Here is a 14,180-nt window from a genome sequence, read left to right as displayed (position 1 = left end):
CCATTCCAGACAACTGTAGTTGTTGCTGTGTTTTTTGAAACCCTCCTCTAAAGAACTTCAGCTTTGGTTCCCATTTCTACTTTTATTACAACTCAGCTTAGATGCTATATTCTCATCTTCCCAACTATTAGGACTCTTTCTTTCTTGAAATTGCTTCTTATTTATGTTTACTTATTAAATACCAAGAAAAACGACTCAACTCGCTATTTCACATGTCAGCTTATCACAATATTCCCCAAAGATAATGAATTCTTAAATAGAATGGTTTCCAATTCCTTCACCATTCTAAGCACTTCTCCCATGTCATTATAATAGCTAACATTTGTGTAAACTATTAAGGTTTACAAAGTGTTTTATTTGTTATATCATTTGATTGATATACTCAAGTTTATCAATTCTCTTCCTAAAATAGGGAATCCAATAAATAAATTCAATAGTCCAGATGTGGTTTGACTCAAGACTAACATCTATTTTCTAGACATTACTATATCTCCATATATATATATTCATTTGAACGATCTAGCTGCCCTACCACTTACCTTTTTAATACTGTATATTAAATATTTGTGTATGTGTGACATATGCCAAATTATAGTCTCTAAGGGGGAAGGTTATATTCTTATCTAAGCTTTATATCTCCCTTACTTTTTATAGATCAGTTAGTTTGATCTTTTACTAAATCCTAAAATAGGTGACTGAAAGAACATTAAATTCCAATTCAGGAAGCCTAGGCTAGAGTCTTAGTTCCACTATTTATCACTTAATGACTGTGAAAAAATCTCTTCATCTCTCTGAGCCTCAGTTTCCTCAACTATAAAATATAGATATATTGTATTATTTAACTTAGAGCTTCCTGGAAGAAGATGCTTGTGAATGTAAAAATAAGAAAAATTTCAAGCTTTTGTGAATTTGGAAGTCTTTGTAAAATCTATTTTTAGTTTTGTTCAAGTCATACCTATTGTAAAATGCATCTAATCATATTATTCCTTCAGATCTCACATTATGGCTTTGAGGATAACCTTCTTGTAAACTAATATAAATGTGAATAGAATTAGACATTGATATTTCAAAGAACATGGTATAAGCATCAAGAACCCTGGCCCCCAGAGTTATGAACGATTGAGTAGGAAGTGAAACGGATAACAGAGGGAAGGTTTAAAAAAAAAACAAGAATAAATTGAGAGGTATTCATCTGATTAGTAACCTCAATGAATTCTGCTCCTAACAAAAGTGGTCAGATTATAGATGTGCAACTTGCCACAGGTTACTTAATGGATTCTCTTACCAGAATAGTGATTCACGAGGTCTTCCAGGCACTGGAAGGTTAATCTTGGAGAAATATAATACCAGTTGTTGGGTAGGCGGAAGATGCGATAATGTTTCACTTGCCTGTGTCTCACTGACAGTGAATAAAAACCTGGAAGGGTGGAAAGGCAAAAAGATTCAGTTGTATTTGACTTCTCATTCAAGAGAAAAGACAAGTAAATTGTTTCACTTTAGACTGATGGCTTAGATATTTTTCTAAACAATTCAAAGGCATATTTCTAGATCCTTGCTTAGTGCAACTTGAACCATCCCAATAGTTGGTACCCAAAGCTGATTATTACTGACCATTTAAGCACATGTGGCAGTAATCTAAGACTGTATATAGAGTCTAAATCCTAACAGTGAAAAAAATAATTATTTTTTATATTAAGTAGGGTTAAATACATTTAGAAAAAAAGAATCAAATTTTCTTTGGCTTTTAAAACCAGTATATGCAGCATTCCATCTTCTTTCTTCTTTTCTCTTTTCTCTTCTTCTCTTTCTTTTCCTTCCTTCTTTCCTTTATTCCTTCTTTCCTTCCTTCCTTCCTTCCTTCCTTCCTTCCTTCCTTCCTTCCTTCCTTCCTTCCTACTTTCCTTCCTTTCTTCCTTCCTTTTTCTTTTTCTGCAAAAACCACATTTGCTTTGCCTATATGATGTTTCCCTCTCTAAGTTTTGTTAATATTCATAGTTAAGAGAGGAGTACAAGGGCAACCTGTGTCTTATTTAGTATCTCACAATTTCAGAGTTGATGTCTTATTTAGTACCTCACAATTTCAGAGTTGAAAGAAACTTCAGATCTCTTTAAGCCCAGAGGTGTCAAGCATGCCATAGCAAACACCAAATTAAAATATAGTTGAGAAATATTTAACAAAATAAATAAAAATACACTAAATCATGGATGATATTAATACATGATTTTTCTAAGTCAATATGTGACCTATAGGGATCATTGTGAATGGCTTAATAGTTCCTGTTTCTATTTGAATATACATTTTTTTAGTCCAACCCCTATGTGAAGCAGGAATTGTTCCTTGCAATATTACTAACAATTTATCCATTTGGGGCTTGAAGATCTCTGTGATAGAGACCACTGCTTCTTTCTACATTATCTCTTTCAATCAATATTAACTCTAAGAGGCCATGTAGAAAAAGCCATAGATTTGGCTTCAAGAGATGTGCATTCAAGTCTCAATGTCAGTCATACTAGCTATATGACCTTGGGCATGTCACCATTTCTTCAGAACACAGTTTCACAATCTTAATAGGTTAGAGCACAGAGTCATTAAATCTTATCTAGTCTAACTTCCTAATTTTACAAATGAGGAAACTGAGCTCAAAGAAGTCAGAGTCAGAACCTGGACTGAGCTGTGTTGACTTCGATTGCAGTTCTCCTATTATTACACAGCTTCCTCTCAAAGTTAACTTTGGAGGAACTTCCCACTACTTCTTCCCATTTCTTATTTATGACTTCCCATATTTTAACTTTAGATTTACTTTTTTCTTTTTTGAAAATTTTGTTTATGGTCTTATTTTTTTACATCACTATCAATCACTTCCAAATGACTCCTTTCCCCTACCACAAACCCTGCACCCAATAGAATTTTCCCTTATACCAGATTAAGGACAATCAAACAATTTTTTTTAAATCAACATATGGGCCACTTCTAAAAAGAATACTTCACTTTGTGTCTCTGTGTCAAGATTTAGCCTTAATTTTTGTTGGGTATCTAGGTAATAAAGTGATAAGTTTTATAGCACCATATAACAACAGATAATTAAATAAATTATGAAAACATTATAGCTATCTTGTTAGATAGCCAAAACATTCACCAACCAGGCTAAATTGGAATTTGTCAAGTCCCATGGTCTCTTCTCTATTATCTTACTCTGTACATGTTCTTCTGCTTTTGAGAAGTTTATAGATATTAACTTGTTTTTATTTATTATATTGTATTTTATTGTTTAAAAATTAAATTACTTAAATAAATTATTTTATTTGGAAAATGAAGCCACTGTGAGAATCAGCCAATATTTATTGCATTGTGTGTCAGATATGATGCTAAGTATTTAATTTGAGTTCTAAATTGATGATCCCATGATGCTCATGCTAACAAATATCCACTTGGGATCAAATTTTCTATTTACTTTGGCCAAATGAGAGAAGAAAAAAGATATCTTAAAACTATAGTTACTATATTCGGAAGTTGGTAACCTCATAACTACAAGAAAAATGTCTTGTGTGCAGAGTGCTTTGACAGGTACAGGGGAGAATGCAAAGATTTAATAAATTCCAGTTCAGACACTTGTGAATCTTATAGATTTGTTCAAAGCAGAGATCCAAGTGCAGATATTTATAATATGTGACAAGTGTGCCAGAGAGGAGAAAAATATTTTGTCAATTCCAAGAGAAGATTGTTAAGATTTTCATCATTTATTTGTTGATGTTTATGATGATGCTTTTAATTTTAAAAATGATGTTGAAAATGTATGTCAACACCTACTGTGTCATAATGTCTTCTCTGTGTTATATGGGTTGGGGGTCAATTTTGATAAGAGAATTAAGGGACAATAGGATCTTGACATTATTTCAAATCTATAAAACAAGGAGAGAAGTTAGACTAGATGATATCTATGATTCCTGCTAATTTTAAATCCCATGGTCCTCTCTGACACTGGGACCTCCCAGACCTAAGACTCCTTAGCTGCAAAATAAGAGTGTTCAGTCTCTAAGAGTCTTCCCAACTAGAACCATTTACATCAATGATTCTGTAATAAGCCTAGTCATATCATCTGTCACTCACTTTTTGCCCAAGTTCCACTTTATAAAACTTAGCATGTATTTTCCCGGAACATTAACAGGGCCTGAAACTTCACGTATTATAAGCAGCCAGGGGTGACAAGTGGAAAATGCATGAGAATTTTGCATATATACCCAGTGGACTTCAGTCTGCTTCTCGAGAGACTGCTTTATTGCATGTACGACTGGCAAATTTTATTTTTAGCACAGGTGGGGCAAGCATGCTAATGTGGAAATAATGAAAGTTGGGGCACAGACTTTCAACCTTTGGGATTTCCATTGTCAGTTTTTCTTTTGTTTTATTTTAGTTGGGGGGGGGTGTTGTACTGCCATATTTGATATATTTAGATATTTTAGACTTTTAGACTTACTTAGTAATTTGTCTTCTGTAAGATTAATCAGTGCCTATGTATATTTCTTGAAAATAATAGGCACTCATAATTTTGTTAGTAAATGAATGAATATATGAATTCAATTCAAGACATTTATTAAGCATCTATTATTACAATAATAGTGCAACCTACATATAAAGCACTTTCCTTTAAAAATAAACTATATTTTCTACCATTCAACTGAGGAAACTGAGGCACTGAGTTGTTCAGATACTTATCTATGTTTTTAAGTAGCTAAAGCAGAATTTGGACATGTCTCATGGAATTAAAAAATTTGAGAGTTTAAAGTGTTTTCAACAACCATTTAGTTCAAATCATATCCAAAAGGAAGTCCCATAGCAAGACTAGGTGGTATAATATATTGACTGCCGAATCTGATGCCTTATATTGAAATCCTAGCCATCTATGTGATCTTAGGCAAGTCACTTCATTTATCAGTGTCTCATGTTTCACATATATAAAATTAGAAGTGAGAGGGTACTTCCTGGATGTATAACCTAGGTATAACCAACTCACAAAAAGTAATTGTTAAATTTGATGTGGATATTTATATATCAGAAATCCAGCAATTCTATAAATAAAGACTTGATTTATTGTTTTACTAATGAGTTTTAGGAAAATGATGGAGAAAATGTTAATAATGCAGATTAAACTGAAAAATATGTTGTTTGACTTGTTAAACATTTACCAATACACTCCTTGTTAAATATTTACCAGCATGTACTTGACTTCTTAAATTCCTTCTTTTAATTCTAAAATCCTAGAGTTCTTAATTTTTTTGCAGTTACAAATTATCACATAGAAAACATATTCTAAAATAGGTTACTCTACCTTGCATAATTAATAAGACCTTCTCTAATGAAGACTAGCATAATAAACTTTTTTATAAGATCCTGATATTTTTTGTCTTCACCCTTCACTTGAACAAGTGCTCATTGGTATATGTAAGAATAATCATGATGGATAAAGCCAGAATTGGTCATCCTACTTGGTCTATTTCTTTATGGATTCCAATGGGTTCTGTTTCCCACTTCTAACCTATTCCACATTCCAGCGGTATATATCTTAAGGCTTCCTCCAACACTAATATTCGGTATCATGTTATGCCATTTTGTGACTTCTTCTTCTGACATCTTGACATTGATATCCTAATACACTATGACATTAGATCCCATCCAATTCTTGCTTCCCATATTTCAAGGTTCTTCCAGTGCTCTTGTCTGAGGTTTTTCTGGTTTAACATTCTATGTTTAAAGGTGCTTTCAGAACCAGCATTCTATGGCTCTTTTTTCTTCTCACTACCTTGTTTACTGCTCTGCGATCTATATTTCCAATTCTCATTACTTTTAGATGTGCCAGTTGCTTTAGGCAGTGTGTAGGTTGCTCATTAGCTTACCAGCTCTGGATATAGTTGTCAAAGGTGTAGGAGGATGGGACAATGAAGGACCATAATGAGTCAAGTGGGAAAGAAATACATAAAAAATCTGATAACTGCATGGAAAAAAGCACTCTTAGGTCTTCCTTACCTTTCTTAGTTTCACTTTCTCTGATCATGAAGGAACCTATCTTTGTATCAGGCAGCAGTAATAGTTCTTCAGCTTTGTCTCTTCCTAATCCTTCAAAGAGCCAACTAGAAAACAAAAAAAGTACCATTAAGTACCGTCTCATTCTCTGTAAAGTCCAAACTCTTTCTAGCTTCACATCAAAGCAGCATGGTGGAGCAATGGATAAAGTACCAGGCTTAGAGTCAGAAAGACCTTAGTTCAAATTTGCACTCAGATACTTATTAGCTGTGTGACGCTGGGCAAGTCACTCAGCTGTTTGCCTCAGTCTCCTCTTCTGTAAAATGAGCTGGAGAAGGAAATAGCAAGCCATTCCAGTATCTTTGCCAAGAAAACCCTAATTGAAGTTACAAAGAGTGAGACATTAGTAAAGAGACTGAGCAACAAACCTCATCATTTATTCCTAAAACAGAGAGTCAAATTCAGCTGAGTCTAAGACCATACTATCAAAAAGTTTGAATATAAAGTTTTTGAATGGGTGAATCTTACAATTTTACAGATGGCAAAGTTTAACTGATGGATGATCCCCAATTCCTAAAGACCAAAACATTTGTATTATATAAATTTATTATAAAAATGTTGGTTATCATTATTATTGTTATGATCTTCTTCCCTTCACCATAGCTCTAAAACTGAAAAGGACCTCACAGACTATTTGGTCTACCATCCCATTTTACTGTGAAGAAACTAAGGTAGCAAGAATCATTGATAGGACTTGATCCTAGAGTCCAGGCTCAAGGCTCTTTCCACTATACTATGTTGTTTCCTTTCTCATTACTGTATAACAAATATAGGGATCTTTTTACCCAACCAGGTGGGACTCATGAAGCTATGATTTAGTAATTTCATTTTCCTATAAACTAGATTATAGATAAAGTCTTTAACTGGCTTAAGAAGACAGTCTCTCTTTGAATACTTTTAGTAGCACTCATCTGCCTTCTCTCATCGGCTCATTTGAGCAACATTTCATATATGAAATTCAAGTGATTATTTTGATTTGGCACAAATGGCTTGATACATACTTGGTAATATTTTATTAGCAAGTGGTTTTGTGTTACAATGTGCAATGAAAAAGTTACAACACTGTATTTCATAAACATGTAAATACATAGTTTCACTTCATATCAAAAGCATCAGAAGAGAATGATGGTGAAGGATGTAACTCTTATTTGTCTGTCCTCCCTGAAAATCCTCCTTCAGTGCTTCACAATGGCATGGTAACAACCTTGGATTCTGATACACCATATCAATGGAAGAGAGATTCTATGAGATCCTCCTAAAATGGGCAGGATTCAAGGACAATTTCAGGACAAACTATGTATCTGTCATCTGAAGTTCAGACTAGTTAAACTAAGGGAAGATCATCCCTAAAAGGTGAGTGGTGAGCATATAATATATGCATATATTCATAGATACAGATAGACAGGTAGACATATAATATAGTTATTCATAACTTAGCTTAGCAGAAAAACACATACATAATTATATGCCATATAGAAAGCTACTGAATTAAATAATCATTACTGAAAATATTTCTAGCTACATTCTTCAAGATAAAATAAGACCTTTTTTGGATAACACCTTATGAGATCTCCATGGTAGCAGGAAAAGCAGGTTGCCAGGATCTTTTAAAAATGTAAATGTAGTATATTTGAAAACTAACAAATATTTCCCCATTTTGTTTTTTCTCTTTCTTTCTTTCCTTTATTTTCTTATCTTCCCTTACTTCTTTTCTTTTTTTTCTTTCTTTCTTCTATTTTCTTTCATTCTTTGTTTCTTTTTTTTTTCTCCTTTCTCTTTACTTCTTTGCTTTCTCCTTATTTTTCTCCTCCATGAAGGACTGATGAAATGTAAGTATGGTGATCTTCATCATGTCCAGTTAAAATTTTCTACTCGGACAGTGTCAGCTGGTAATTCCTACAAATCAAATTGTTCCTACTACTCTGTATTCTTCCTCAGAGTCTAGGAAGCTACCACCAGAAGCAAATTATGGACCAATGGTGTAATAATAATTAGCATTTATTATAGTATCTATTATGTGCCAGGCATTGTACTAAGTGCTTTACAAATATATCATTTGATCCTCACAACATCCCTAGGAGGTAGGTGGTATTATTATTATTCCCATTTTACAGTTGAGAAAACTGAGGCAAACAGAGATTAAGTGAGTTGCCCAAAGTCACACAGGTAGTAAGGATCATATTTTGTACTTGGGTCCCAAAACTCTATTCACTATACCACCTAGCACAGAAAATACAGGCTTCAGATTCAAAAATTCAAAAAACAAAGTTTTTTGTTTTTGTTTTCCATCCCAAGTTATTGTTCATTTCCAGGAAGGCTATCATTTGCCTGGTCAGAAGCTAGAGAATTATAACCATGTAATTTGAGTATGTTCACTGATATGTAATTCTAACTTTTAGATATGTAATTGATTTTTGAACATATCATTTGCTATATATAAGATTAAAACAATATAACAATTTGTGAACTAACTTGGCAGCATTTAGGAAGTTTACTTACCCATGGTAAACTTTTGCCACACACATTCCAGGAATATAACTTTCTCGACCAGTACTTAGGGAAATTGCTCTCCACCAGCCTCCTTCACTGTAAGAATACAACACAAATAATCAGATTTAGTCTAAAGAAAATCACATTTCTAGGAAATGAAAGGGTTAATAGGTATCTATGAAGGGCTTTATTTGTTAAGTGATCCATAAACTCAATTAATCTTAATAACAACCCTATCTGGAAGGTGATACAGGTATTATTATTATTCATATTTGATGTGAGAATTTAATGATTTATTGTCATAGATCAGAAATTTCTGAAGCAGAATTTGAAGCCAGATCTTCCTTACTAGTCTAGCACTTTATGTTATGTTATACTGCTTCTCACTTCTATTATCATAGAGTCATAGCTTCCTAGAATGGAAAGAAATCTCAAAAGATGATCAAATTCAATCATTAAATCAATCAACAGGCACTTGCTGGGTAGATCATAGTGGAGACTTTTCTGGGGATATAAGTTGGACTAATTAGCTACTGAGACTACTTCTTATTCTGAAATTCCTGTGATTCTGTGATAATTGCCAAAGTGTGGTTTATTTATTCTCTTCTTACCAGTAGTATTGGGCCCACTAGTTAAATAGGAAGAAGTTTAGTCAATAGCTTAATGTTTTCTTCCTATAATTTGATAATTTCATTTTATTTTATCCTGAATAAGGATAGCATGGTGTTGGGGGGAAAAAGTGCTGAATTTTGATTAGGAATCCTGGGTTCATATCTCATTCAGTTTTGCAACTCACTAACTATATAGTAGTTATAAATAATTCATTCCATGTATCTCAGTTTCTTCAGCTGTGTAATGGGATCATGTTCATGTTATTGGCAAGCTCAGAGAGTTGCTGTGATTTATTGGCTTTAAAGTGCTATAGAAATGTGAATTATTATTTTTAGATTGTCTGGTGGTTCCTGGAAAGAAAACTTACTCTGAAATTACTCGTAGTTTTTCTCCTCGACGGAATATAGGGGGACTGATGTCAGGAGATGGATAATCACACAAAACAGCAAGGAAGTCATTGTCTAATCCTATGGGAAAACAAAAATTGTTTTTAAGAGGCTTGTCTATCCATGCATTCAATTTAATAAATCTTTATCAATGATTTTATATATGGTAGATATTGGGGTATATACAAAAATGAATGTCACAGAATAGTCTGAACCAATCCAATCTAATTATGATTTGCTAGCTCTTACTACATCAGAGGTTTTGTGCAAGGTTTTTGGGATCCAAAGACAAAAACAAAAATAATGAAGTAAAATAAGCAATAATTAAAAATTCCTATATATATGGAGCCACTGTAAGAGCCACAGTCTTTGCCCTTAAGGAGCTTACATCCATCAAGAGAAGAAAAATAAATTATATTCTAGAACCAATCATATATTTATAGTCACAGAATGGTCCAAAAGTTGTAGAGAATGCAAGAATTTTTTTTCTATGAACTCCTTTTTTAAAAGTATTCTATGCAACAGAGCAAGACAGAGCCTAAAAGTTTTCCTTTAAGAAAGTGTGCCCTACCCAGAGTAACATCAGAAAAGACTTTTTGATACATATAATAACAGAAACAATTTACTCTACATTTCTCTTTTCCAGTGTTCTTCACAAATGGAGAAAGCTGTATGTCAATCTCTGTATAATGATTCTATCTGTGTTTTGTGTGTAATTACAACTCCTCTCAAGAGAATAGAATTTGACAATTAAGTCTTAAGTATTATACTTTGGAGCTGCCTTGATACACACGTACTAAATTTCTCCACCAGGGCAAGATGTAGAAACCCCCAAATATTAGAAAGATATTCTCTAGGGCCTTTTCAGATTATTTTCCCAGGATCTAGAAACTGTAAGACATGCCCCCAAGAGCCTTTTCCTTCATCTTTAAAAAGATGGTATTCATGGTGTCCCTACTTCAGAATCATCAGCTCCATCAAGCCAACTCAGTCAAGAAAAACAAACCAGTTTTGAAATTGGTAGAAAAAGATTCTGTTATTAAGGGGGCTTAAGTCATTTCCCCCTCTATGTTTAGTTCTTTTATATGCATAATCTCTAAGTCAAATTCCAGCTTGAAAATCCCATAATTTTATGATGCTAATGGAGCAAAGAAAAAAAAATTCTTAAAGTAAGCTTATAGGATTTGATGCTGAAAGGAACTTTGGAGATTATATAATCCTATCTCTACATTTTACCAATAAGGAAGCTGAGGCACAGAAAGGGGAAGTAAGTTGTTTCTCAGTACTCAGGCAATAGGGAGCAAATTCAGGATTTGAATTCAGGTCCTTTGACTTAAATTCTCAGCTCTAAAACGTTGCACTGAGATTTTTTTTTCCTTTGGGGTGAGTTTCTGTACCTTTCCAGAATAATTGTTGGTTCTTTTTTTATTCATTCATTCATTTCTTTTCGCTAACTATTGATTCTTGAAGTCTCTAGAACCAGTCAAAAAAGATTGTCATTTTATTCATTTTAAAATGATAAATTATATAATTCTGACTATGAATATCCAGTCTCGCATTTCCAACTGCTACTGGACTGGACATATACTACTGAATCTCCCATAAACATCTTAAATTCAACATGTACAAAACTGAATCAACATTCCTTCCAAATCCTTTCCTCTTCCTAAATGACCTATTCCTAATTAGGTACCAACATCCTCCTACACTTATATTTAAATCTAGGCATAATTTTCAACTCTTTATTCTCATTCTGTCCCTCTCATATTCAATCTGTTGCCAAAACCTGTTGATTTTATCTTTGTAACATCTTTTACACATGTCCCTTTCTCTCCTCTGACACTGCCCAACCACTTAGTACATCCTGTATCACAACTCACACAGAATATTACATTAGCCTATTGGTTGATCTAACTGCCAAAGTCTCTCTCCACCCTAATCCATCGTGAAATGCTCTCCTGTCTCATTTCTATGTCATTTGATATATGCATATATGAATAGTCAAGATAGATTATATCATATAAATGTACATGTATACTATATATTACACAAGTTCATGGGAGATAGCCAATGAAGATAACCTAAATACAGGAGCAAAGAATCCCACTTCACTGGATTGCAGAGTATACATAGTTGTATTTAAGGTAAAAAGATTGGAGTGGGAGGGGGGAGAAAGGTTTCAACTTTGCCAAAAGATTATATAAATATTTGATGCTGGAGATGACAAGGAACCACCAGTACTGAGTTGGGGTATGTGTGACATGGTCAGATCTGAGCTCACCAATGTGTGATCCTGGACAAATAACTTCACCCTGTTTGCCTCAGTTTCCTCATTTGTAAAAATAAGTTAGAGAAAGTAACCAGTAAATACCTTTGCTAAGAAAATCCCAAATGGGGTCACAAATACTAGGACATAATTAACAGTGAATGAACAACAACAAACTACAATTAAGGAAAGACTCAACTAGTTTTAATCATGTTGTAGAGTTGGTTTGTATTTAGTCCAAGGAGGCCACTTAGCACTTTTTAAATTGTTAAGTAATTATGTGGAATTTTAAGAGGCTTTCCAGGAAGAATAAATATTTCATATCAATAGTGCTCTCGCTATGAAATAGTGAATCTCATTGGAAAAAAAAGATTGAAATAATAGATTGAAGAGGAAGCTTTGAAAGCAGTAGGCATTTTTAAAAGCCAGAGAATTGATAAGTGTGACAATAATAGAAACTTTATATAAGATGTATTCCCACACACTTGGGGTTAAACACCAGATTTAAGATTATTGCATTGAAAAATTGAAATAGTTCAGTTTTGAAACTGCTTAAACATCAATTTCTAACATGAGTCCCTCCCACATCTCAGTCCCATCTGTTGTAGGACAACTAGAGTACCTGTAAACTTGGATGGAGCACAAAACTAGTCCAAATACTTTGTTCTGAATTAAGAAAGTGTAGATTCATTATCTAGTCAAATAAAAAACTTTTGAGACAAGTGCATTCAGATTATATGAAAACATGTTCTATTTCAGCTTAATTAAATTCAGCAAATATTTATCAAGTGTTTACTGTGCACAGGAGTACATATGACCTGACTCAGTGTTAAAACTGACACATATGCCAACAAAGGAAAAAGATAAGAAAAAAACACAAATCAGCATTCTGACTACACTTCTGTTATGAGGACAAGAATGTGTTGGCTTAAATTAGACCAGGTGTCATTTTAACATCTGAGTAATTACAAAGCCTTGGTCTCTGCTGGGAAATTCGACAAAGAAAATTTAACAATTCTTCTAGAAATTCAGTTCCTTCATTTCCCATAGGCATTTATGACTTCATTGAATATAAAGCATCTAAATTCAACTAATCTTGGGCAATAACAAATTTAATTAATCAATGAACTTTCTAATTCTAACATTTCATGATTTTGTAGTGCTGTCCAAAGGTCACATTAACATGTATAGTTTTTAGCAATAGATCAGTAGACCAACAAGGAAACCGAGGCACAGTTGTATCTGACACTTCATGACCCTATTTGTCAAAAACAAACAAACAAAAAAAAAAACAGGACAACAAATAGGGTACTGTGCTCTGTGACTCTAGAGAATTGATTGATGAGACTTCTCAGCCATTACACTAGTAGTAGATTTTGAAAGACTGAAGGTAAAGGGACCAGAAGATAATAGAAAAAGAAAAAAAAAAAAAAAAAGGAAAGAGAATCTCATCTGCAAACAAAAGACCATGAAGCCTATGTTGATTCCCAGCAAATTTTTCAAACATGTAATGATGCTTTCTTACAATGTAAAAAAGGAAGAAATGATCACAAAAAAGTCAACATGGCTAACCTCATTTCCTTTTCTGACAGGGTTATCAAACTGAAGTATCAGCAACATTCTATAGGTATGGTTTAGCTAGATATTAGAAAATAACTCATCTCTCTCACACTATTCTATGGAAAAGATGCATAAATAGTAGTCAGAGAACCTACAGATTCAATATATTTAAACCTGGTTGAATAGATCAAGTCAAAGAATAAGCATTAATGATATATATGTTAACTTGGGGAAAAAGGCGTTTAGTGAAGTTTTCTAGGCCATGGGCAATATTGGTGAGAAGAAGATCATAGATTTAAAGTTGTAAAGGATGTTAGAAGTCTTTAAATACTGGCCCCCTCATTTTACAAATGAGGGAATTGAGGCCCAAAAAAGATTAAGTGATGTGACTATGGTTATACAGCTTATAAGCATCTCAGGTAGAATTTGAATTCAAATTTTCCTAACATCAGGCTCCACTCTCTAATTTGCACAGTGGCTTCTAGCAATTTTATTAGTGACATGATTATGAAATTTGATACAAAACATAGAGTGACTAACAAATTGGATGATGGGATTAGTAACCCAAAAGATCTTTATAGACTAGAGAGTTAAGAAGAATTTATTCTTCTTCTTCTAAGAAGAAGAATTTGAATAGGAATAAATGTCTAGTTATTGTTAAGTCATTTCAGTTGCATCCAATTCTCCATGATCCTGTTAGGGTTTTCTTGGTAAAGAAACTGGAATGATTTTCCATTTCCTTCTCCAACTCAAATGAGGAAATGAGGCAAACAGGATTATGTGACTT

General features: G+C 33.4%; 2 protein-coding genes across 2 annotated transcripts in view; one reads left to right on the top strand and one right to left on the bottom strand.

The window, feature by feature from the left end:
- The window catches only part of TG (thyroglobulin), a 375,444-nt gene that overhangs the window by 241,834 nt on the left and 119,430 nt on the right, over positions 1–14,180 (top strand).
- SLA (Src like adaptor) overlaps positions 1–14,180 on the bottom strand; it is a 42,429-nt gene that overhangs the window by 12,007 nt on the left and 16,242 nt on the right. The window contains 4 exon segments of the mRNA XM_074265096.1: positions 1,286–1,417; positions 6,023–6,126; positions 8,579–8,665; positions 9,549–9,648. Coding sequence (XP_074121197.1) covers positions 1,286–1,417; positions 6,023–6,126; positions 8,579–8,665; positions 9,549–9,648 — 423 coding nt within the window.

This window comes from Sminthopsis crassicaudata, chromosome 1 (genome assembly GCF_048593235.1).
Source record: "Sminthopsis crassicaudata isolate SCR6 chromosome 1, ASM4859323v1, whole genome shotgun sequence".
Classification (NCBI taxonomy): Eukaryota; Metazoa; Chordata; class Mammalia; order Dasyuromorphia; family Dasyuridae; genus Sminthopsis; species Sminthopsis crassicaudata.
The sequence above is the reverse complement of the archived record's forward strand: the minus strand, read 5'-3'. Positions and strand labels throughout refer to the sequence as shown.